General features: G+C 37.4%; 2 protein-coding genes and 1 pseudogene across 3 annotated transcripts; 1 reads left to right on the top strand and 2 right to left on the bottom strand.

Annotated features, from left to right (window-relative positions):
- The first annotated feature begins 114 nt into the window (after positions 1–114).
- LOC137716289 (ribosomal RNA small subunit methyltransferase) lies at positions 115–1,871 on the top strand. Its single transcript, XM_068455723.2, has 2 exons — positions 115–537; positions 890–1,871. The coding sequence occupies exons 1-2, from the start codon at positions 229–231 to the stop codon at positions 1,616–1,618; spliced, it is 1,038 nt and encodes a 345-aa protein (XP_068311824.1). The 5' UTR covers positions 115–228; the 3' UTR covers positions 1,619–1,871.
- Positions 1,872–2,319: 448 nt separating this feature from the next.
- Positions 2,320–3,899, bottom strand: LOC137716315 (uncharacterized). 2 transcript variants are annotated; one of them, XM_088690437.1, is made up of 2 exons: positions 3,745–3,899; positions 2,320–2,789 (listed from the first exon to the last, which is right to left on the bottom strand). In XM_088690437.1, the coding sequence occupies exon 2, from the start codon at positions 2,783–2,785 to the stop codon at positions 2,507–2,509; it is 279 nt and encodes a 92-aa protein (XP_088546563.1). In that variant the 5' UTR covers positions 2,786–2,789; positions 3,745–3,899; the 3' UTR covers positions 2,320–2,506. The 2 variants fall into 2 exon arrangements, with proteins under 2 accessions (XP_088546563.1, XP_088546565.1); XM_088690439.1 differs by lacking the exon at positions 3,745–3,899 and adding an exon at positions 3,033–3,653.
- A 599-nt stretch (positions 3,900–4,498) lies between these two features.
- Positions 4,499–7,954, bottom strand: LOC137714681 (histidine kinase CKI1-like; annotated as a pseudogene).
- Between the last annotated feature and the right edge of the window lie 1,665 nt (positions 7,955–9,619).

Genomic DNA, 9,619 nt, shown 5'->3' with positions numbered 1-9,619 from the left:
ATAATTTTTCGAATAGAATTTCGAGTGACAAATGTTGCTAAAGTGAGTAACTCTTCAAATTTTTTTATCTTTATGTCATTCCGAGCTATTTTTCGTGTCATTCCCACTTTAAGTGTGGCGCCACTGTCTTATTTTCCAACACTTCTCTCCCCTTCCAACTTCCACCCGTGAACAAAACCCTAAACCCTTCTCTGAAACTCTGTGACTAAAGCTTGTCAATTGGCATCGATGGCGGGAGGCAAAACGAAGAAAGAGAAGGCGAGGCCAGCCGGGCACACCCCCTACCAAGGAGGCATATCGTTCCACAAGTCCAAGGGACAGCACATCCTCAAGAACCCCTTGCTCGTCGACTCCATCGTCCAGAAGTCTGGCATCAAATCGACGGATGTCATCCTTGAGATCGGTCCCGGTACTGGTAATCTCACCAAGAAGCTTCTAGAAGCTGGTAAGAGGGTCATCGCCGTCGAGATTGACGCTCGCATGGTCCTCGAGCTGCAGCGCCGCTTCCAGGGCACCCCTCACTCCAACCGCTTGCAGGTACCGCTTCTTCTTATTTTTTATTTTAAATTTCATTTACCGAACTTTTTTTTTAATTAGAAAATCCATTATTGGGTAATTTCAGTTAGTGTTGCCATGACTATGAATCGATAATTAAGAAATAAGTTATCAAATTCTGTTCTGGTTGATTTGTTAGGTGTGATGTGTGTTTGGGGGATTTGCATCAAGTTCTGTTCCGAAATGATAATTATATTTGCCAGAAGATTTTCTTAATTACTGTTGTGATTAATTTAAGAAATTATGTTGTATGATTATACAGAAATATGTTTGATGTGTTTTGGGTATTCTGAATTGAAGAAAGATTGGGGTTTGCTTGTGGTTCTGTACACAGGTGATTCAAGGAGATGTGCTCAAGACTGAGCTTCCCTATTTCGATATATGTGTGGCAAACATCCCTTATCAAATCTCTTCTCCCTTGACCTTCAAGTTATTGAAGCATCAACCTGCTTTCCGATGTGCCATTATAATGTTTCAGAGGGAATTTGCGATGAGACTGGTTGCACAGCCCGGTGACAAGCTCTATTGTCGTCTTACTGTCAACACCCAACTCTTGTCTCGGGTATCTCACCTCCTCAAAGTTGGTAGGAACAATTTTCGCCCCCCGCCTAAGGTGGATTCCTCTGTCGTTCGAATCGAGCCCAGGAAACCGGCTTTACAAGTGAACCAGAAGGAGTGGGACGGCTTTTTGCGGATCTGTTTCAATAGGAAAAACAAAACCCTTGGCTCAATTTTTAGGCAGAAAAGTGTCATCAATCTGCTCGAGAAGAATTACAAGACCCTGCAGGCGCTTAATCCTGCAACAGCCCAAGAAGAGGATACTAATGATGTGATGGAGTTTATGGATGAGGACATGGAGATGGATGATGATGGAGTCGATGATGGGATGGAGATGGAGGTGGAGGATGGTAATGCGGAAGGGGAGATATCCGAATTCAAGAAAAAGGTGCTGGATGTGTTGAAGAAGTCTGGTTTTGAAGGCGAAAGGTCCTCCAAGCTCAAATTACAGCAATTTTTAGACCTACTTTCCCAGTTCAACAAGGATGGTATACACTTCTCCTGATCTTAGGATTTCTTACAAGATTATTATACATTTTACTCAACCCAATTTTGTTAGGTTGCATCAAAGTCTTTCTCTTGTTTTATTTAGTGTTTTCTTAGAGGGGATACGTGATGATTTAGCTTGAGATTATATGTCGGACGTCCGATGGTTCTCAAAGGTTCCTTTCCAATGTATGTGGATGATGCATCTTAAGTGAGAGAATGCAGACATGAGATTTCACGGTTTTTAATCGATTTTACGAATCACTACAAAATCCCGCACCATTTTGAATCGGTTGTATGTTTAGCATTGTAAGCCATAAGCTGTTTGCATTATTGGAATCATCGATTAAGACTAGTGTATGTAATTGGATTCAATCGTCTACCACTGCGATGCATCTCCGACCCAAACAAGTTCCTTTTCAGAATTTCCTTTTCAGAATTTCCGACCCAAACAAGTTGTTTGAACGGAACATATTGGTGGTACGCCAAATGAAATGCAGATACATCTGGTCCACCTTCCATACGCTCATTTGACACGAAAGTTCAAATTGCAACGAAAAGATATAAACATTAACCGATTACGATACAAAGCTTTGTAATCTTAACAAGTATGAATGACAAAGATCGGTCCATGTGCGCGTGTGCGACCAACACTAAGTTTTGGCAACGTAAAAAAATAATTGCATGGACTGGTTTAAAAAGCTGATAGAGAAACCTATATGATACAACACAATGCATGTCAAAACATAACAACTTCAGTACTACAAAGGTAGCTAAAGCTAGGTACTTCCAAATCTAGTTCAAAACAGTTTATCTAAGACATCAAAAGGAGCACCTCATAAGACATCAAAAGAAGCACCTCAATCACAAACAATTTTAACGTTTAAACCCAGAAATACAGAGGTAATCAAGTAAACTTTGTCTTCTTTGACTTTACAGGAGGCTTTTCAAGGATCTCGCCATCGTCTTCCGAAGAGTTTTCAACAAGTTCATCAGGGACATCATTAGGAACATTGTGTCTGGTGATGAAGTCCTTCAATATTCTCATGCTTTCTTCTTTCACAGAAACCAGTTGCTCCGAAAGAATGCCCTTGTGCTCCTTGACAGAATATGTTTCTGAACCGAGCTGAAATTTCACCTTAATACAAGGCCTACAAGGGACTGCTTCTTGAATTTGAGCATCCATGATACTGTAGAACGATTGATCCCAACAAGGAAACAATTAGCTTTAAAGTTTTAACCAATGACAGTGGAAAGGCATTGACAGAACGAGTTCTCTTATGGTCCTATATCCAAAGTTTCTTTATAGCTGGTTAATTGCTTCGTCAAAGATGATGGCTGTACTTTGAAAGAGACATGAAACATGCACAACAAAAAAGGTTCTGAAATCTTGTTGACAAACCAGATGACAAAAGGTCACTTATGGTTCTTACTATGCTTCAACTAGTAGCTTTAAACAGTTACAATTGCAGTCATCTCGCGCTACATGAATGAAGACAGACATCAACAATAGGAGGATAAATTCAAACCAGAGAGAATGATTATACTTTGCACGATTACAACTTTACAAGTGCACCATCTACAAACAATGAAAAGGTGAAAGACGGTATTAACATACTGATTACTGACCCATTGAAATCCTCGTTTCGGGTAAAAACCTGACTCAAAAACTTTCTTGTGTTCTTTCGGTGGGGATCCAAAAGAAAAACTAAACAAACTATAATATTAACATGCTGATTACGGACTAATCGAATAGTGTTCCATATCCATATCCATTAGTCTGTACCCTATCCATATATCAAACTAATTTCCCAACTAAAAAGCGTAAAATCACATTCCAATTCTTGCCCTTTTCTCAGAGCTCACAAGTTAAAACCATGCTAGCACTAGCAGTGAAGATATTACAAGAAATTTTTCAGAACAATTGATTGCTCTGCTCCAACGAAATTCATAAGACAGTTTCACTCCATGGATTTGGAAACTTTGACATCTGCAGTCGAATTCCAAATCCGTCAAGGTTTCCAAATCCGCGGCTATTGGGTTTTGCGCGGGTATTCCACTGAATGCAATATGAGCTAATATACACACACACACACATAGTATGGCAGAGAGAGACTTTTAAATTTGAGATTCCAAGCTATTTACCGGAGAATAGATCGACGGCGACCGGAAGTCAAGTGTGAAGCTTTTCTCTCCCTCTGCGAGCCCTAATCGTAAAATTCCACCACTGACCCAGTCGACTGCCACTAATTTCCCCTTCCTCTCACTTTTTCAAAAATATTTCATTTTACGTAAATACCCTTATAGCGATTTATGAAGACGGAAAATATCACCCACCCACAATCTTTTTTATTTTCTTTCGGAAGGCGGAAGCCAACAGAATAGTGACCAGTTAATGTTCAACTCTCATGAAGACAACCTTAATTCCATATGGCTGCTTGATTGGGGCAGCATGGGTTCGGGTCAGTATAATCAAAGTTTTCGAGATTCTTTGTTTTTGTGAGATGTCTTATGGTAGGTAGCCTTGTTTTTCTCACAAGAAAAATGACGAAGAGTAATATACCTCTGCATTCTTCTATATTTTGTATTCCTTGTTCATGTTGCAGTTGAGAGATTCAAAGAGTATGTATCCGAACAAAAAGAATTCTAATTGACAAACTCCACATATAAGCAAAATTTGATCCAAATTTTTACTTTTGAACAAGAAGAGGAAGAAGAAGAAGAAGAAAGATAGCGGAAGAAAAGGAAAAATTGATCATAACATTCAAATTTATATTAACTAAATGCTTGATCATATATAGATCTTTGATTTCAATCCAACAGATTGTTTGTATCACATTGGACACTCACATTTAAAAACAGTGTGCTCATATGACATCATATTCCTCTCTATACTCTCTTAACGTTTGTCTTTCAATTTGTTTTTATCATCAATGCATTTCGTTATTTCAAGCAATTGTTCCCTTTTAAACAGTTTGCTCAAATGATCGTCCATGCCGGCCTCCATCCTCCGCCTTCTTTCCTCTCCCAATGTGTGACCAGTCAATGCAATGATCGGAATGTGAAGATTATAAGGCTCCTCCCCTCTCCTTGTATGCCTTGTTGCTTCGTATCCATTCATTTCCGGCATCTGCCACTAACCAAAAAGCACATCAACTTTAAGTTTTGATCCAAAACAAAAGGCGATAGGGAATACAATTTGAAATCCATGGGAAAGAGAAGTGCAAAAATCACTTCACCAAATGATTGGATTATTAAACCATTAATTATTGATCAACCATGAAGAGTGAAATAATTACCTCACAATCCATTAGTATATAATCGAATCCATGTTTTCCTTGATTAGCTAGAGCACCGTGAACGAGGTCAACAACTTCTCTTCCATTTCCACAAAGCTCCACAGTTGCACCCAACCTTGTCAAATTAATCTGAGCTAGCTTGCGGTTCAATTCAATGTCATTAGCAACCAAAATTTTCTTTCCAATCAAAGGCCCATTCGGATCACTGGCATGCTCTTGTGTTTGATCACTAGGAGGACCTGGAATTTGTGAGTTTCTTGATGTGGTGGAGCCAATATGAGATAGATATTGTTGAGTCAGCGTTGGTGAATTCTTTTTCTTGCGAGGTGTCTCATTACCTAAACTACCACCAATATTACTATGGTCTTGCAATACTTCAATGCCATCATTGGTTGAATGATTTAACTGATTATTATACGACCAATGATGATGTGATATTGAGGAACTAGCAAGAGCTCTGGACGCTTTTCCATCCTGGTGTGGAAGCTACTGAAATGTGGCCCTTCTCTTATTAGGTAATGCACCTCCAAACTATGGAAGAAGTCTTATCACTTTGTATAGACGGCTACCGTGAAGCGTCTTGTGTTTGACTACGTCCTCTTGATCAAACATATCATGATCATTCAAGTCGATGCTATGACTTACTAACCAAACAACCCTGCACCAATTACCATTTCTAGTATTATTCTAGTGATGATCCATTTTGAACTCGGTCACAATCTTACATAGTTTTGAAAAGGGTCCAGCTATGGCATCGATCACTACTAATACAAAGCCCATTGCACCCCGAAGACTCATCTTCTTAAAGAGAGAAAGAGGGAGCATGTTGTTGTTGTATTCGGTTCCACTCTTGTCCATTGCACTGATTAAAGGCACATCTTTTACTCTGTTGGTAAGGTTGCATGATGTGGATTTACTCAAGCAATCCTGTAAACCCAACTCGGATATTCCTGAAGAGCTATGATGACGAGATTGGTAGCCCCTTTGTGTTTAGTTGTTTTTTCTATAGTATGGGATAGTTGTTCCCATTGGTCTACAACAATTACTTTTATCCCAAGGTTTTCCATGAACTTTTGTGAAATTTTGCGACACTCTTCATTCTTAATCAACAAGACGACAGAGGATCCTGATCCTTCAACCTTAGGAGTACTAGATGGGGTTCGAATGTTCAAGATGGGGCTTGGCGTGTGAATGCTCAATGTGGGAGTACTCGAAGTGTGAGTGGTTACTGTCCCCAAATCAGAAGTACTTGGGCCAAATCTTATTTCAATGTCCACTTCTTTCGTGCTATCCTTGGAGACATTCTCACGTACAGTTAGCAGAACATTAAACCTAAAGCATGTCCTTCTTTCATCCATCTCCTTGTCCGCAATTCCTAATTCTCTGTGCATCCAACTTACCTACATATAATGCAGCATTTCAAAAAATATCAACATGTGTAAACTATAAAGACATGTTCCCAAGAAATCAAAATCGTAATAGGCACATTGTAGAGAAACAGAATATTCTTCAAAAACTAAAGTACATTATTTGTTACTGAGCAATCTCCGCAGTAAAAAACATGGTTAACGACCATGTACGACATCAACCAAAGAAACCTTGTACTAAAACTATATATCGTCATTGAAGAAAAACCTTATACATCCAGCACAAAAGCAAACTAGCTATGGTCGAAATTTCCACATGAAAAATAAATACAATGAGATGAAGGTTAGAGGAAATGAGTTTTAAGAGGAAAATAAATATTAGTGGGAAAATATAAACATGAAATTAATGCAATGTTGATTGCTTACCAAGGACTGAACAATGCCAAGTCCTAAGCCGGTGCCTCATTCTCCAAGAGCAGTTTCTTTAACTTGGACATAGTTTTCAAACACTGATTTTTGCTTTTCCTGTATTATCCATCTCAAATACAAATTCCAAAGCATTTGGATCATGCTTCATTATTCCCATGTCGGCTTGGGCTTTGTTGTTCTTGTTAAACAAGTACAACAATTATCTTGCAACATCATTGCTCTTGCCAGAAGCAGTTATTGAATTCTTAAAACTGAGTTTTTCGACCCAAGTGCGGACTGTGACAAGTCCCTCCGACGTAAACTTGACGGTGTTGCTCATTAAGTTGCATAATATCTGTTTTAGTCTACCCCTGTCGCCTATTGCATGCGGAAACTTAATAAGAAAGCTATCATTAGGATCCAACACCACATCTATGCCTTTTTTTAAAACCCACAAGATGATACAAATAAACTACATCTTCAATAAGTTGCGCCACATCGAATTCCTCTTCTTCAAGTTACATTTTCCCTGCTTCTATCGTACTCGTATCCAGAATAGAGTTTAATATACCAAATAGGTGTTTTGCACAAGTTTCCATCTGCCTTAAATTGGTCTCCAACTCAGAACCCAAGGAAACTTCATCTTTAGATATGTCAATCAAACCTGTGATTCCGACTAGAGCAGCTCGAATGTCATGGCTTGTTGTAGCAAATGCAAGGCTTTTATTGATGCTCTTTCTCTCTGCTTGATGGGTGGCCTCCACTTGCTTGATCAATGTGTTACACAGATGCATCTCTCGTCTTCCCGAAATACTCTTTACGAAAATATAACTGAAAATGAAGAAGCCCATAATACCAATCACTACAATGAGGAGGATGAATGCCACTTTGCAGTCCTTGAGAACAAGACTCATCATTGACCTAATGTGAGGGGAACCCGATAGAACATTATAAACCTGAAACTCAAAACAAAAAGGTTTACAAGTTTTAAATAATGTAGATATTTTATAAATAAATTAACGAACAATTGAGTTTTGAAGGTTATTTTAATTAAGATTACCTGTAAACTATGCTCGATATGCTTGATGATGCTGATCAATAAGCAAGCAAGTACCAACACGCAAGTTGCCTGCAAGGAGTTTTACTAGTTAGAATAATATTTGCAATAAAGTGATAACAATGAAATTAAGCTTGAAATTAGTTTAGAATAATGAAAAGAAGAATTACCAGCAAGACAAAGAAGGCATGCCTTATGAACACTTTCAATGGGTTGAGTTTCATTGGGTCTTCGAATCGTGATTAGCCACAAACAACTTTATGTATCATCCAAGTTGCCATGAAAATAAGGTCAAATGAAAGTCAAAAACTAGATTTTGACATACTTCACCAATCAAAGACATCAACAAAACAAAAACGAACTACATTTTAAGTTCGAACATTAAGAATTGTGAGTCTGATAAAACAACATATATAGGGTAGTTTTTTTTAGCACATGTTTATGATTTAACTATAATACTTACATGTATCTAATATTTTTAATTTTTTATGACAGGATAGCCGCCGCTAACTAATTCACACAATTTTCGTATAGAAACAACAGCACCTACGACTTTTAGAAAACCACCCCGTCTTAACTGCCAAGTAGTCAAACAAGATCGGCTGGAATCTAGCCTGACAAGCAGGCAATGTCTGCTTTGCTTCCTCGATCTATTCTATTTGCTATGGTGCAACATGCCAGCGCGAAGTGATTCATCATACTCAAACATGAGCCAATCGTTCATTTCTTCCACCATGAAAGGTTCATTCCAAATCACAAGAAAAATTTCTCTCTTTTTTTTATTTTTTTCTTTTCGTTATGGTAGAGTGAGTAAAAGCAGACTCCCTTAAAAGGCATAACAAAATTGGAGACTTCTAAAAAAAAAAAAAAAAAAAAATTAGAGAATAAAATCTCTCACCCATATTAAATCAAGAACAAGCCTTTATTAATTTGTTGTTATGCTATTAAATAGTAACTATTGTTTCACGTTATAATTTGAATAACAATTGCGGAGTGGGAAATGCATATTTATGAATATATGTGGCACACATTCAATACATTCATTTACCGCGAAAATTCAAATTGCAAAAAAATGAGAATTAGATTAACTGGTTAGTGTACGTTGAATTTTTTTAATGATTTAGTACGCACATACATAAAAAAAATAAAAATAAAAAAATTAAAAAATTAAAACGCAACTTTTATGAAAGAGCATTAACAACTATATAAAAGAAAAACGATTGATGATGATTTTCTAGGGCTTGATCAATGAGTACAAGAAGTTGTCGTATCATTGTTTGAGTTTCTTTGGTCTCTCATTGAGATTTTACAAGACCTACGTATCTCAAATCTAACTTTGTCAAATCATCATGTTCAATTTTATCCTCTTTTTTGTTAGTTTCTCAATCGTTCATTCCTTATTTTGCTTGAACTATAGCAAATATGAAATCAATTACCATAATTTAAAAGATAACATACCTCATATATAGATCATGATATGTATTATCTAGTGCATTCATTGGTAAAATTATAATGCTACGGTCCTAAATTCTTTGAAATCAAACCGCAGAAGGTCATCCAAAAAATTTGAAAAAAAGCCACAAACAAACAAACAATCCATCAGAAGGGAGATGCTTTATTCATAAAACCAATGAATGAATTTTGTAAAATTAAAGAAAAGCTGTGAGAGACTTATGAACAAGAAGAAGAAAGAAGAAAGGTGTGGGAGAGATGATGACCTGTTGAAGAAGAAGAGGAGGAATACACACACACACACACACACACACACACATATATATATATATATGTGAGCCGCAGAAGGATGATGGGAACTTACGCCTCTTATTAGCTTTTTTTTTTTTTGTCCGCTAAATTTGCAGTCTGCAGTCAGTTTTGTTCATCTTCTGGTT

This window comes from Pyrus communis, chromosome 3, assembly GCF_041283825.1.
Source record: "Pyrus communis isolate YQ-2024b chromosome 3, ASM4128382v1, whole genome shotgun sequence".
Lineage (NCBI taxonomy): Eukaryota > Viridiplantae > Streptophyta > Magnoliopsida > Rosales > Rosaceae > Pyrus > Pyrus communis.
The sequence above is the reverse complement of the archived record's forward strand: the minus strand, read 5'-3'. Positions and strand labels throughout refer to the sequence as shown.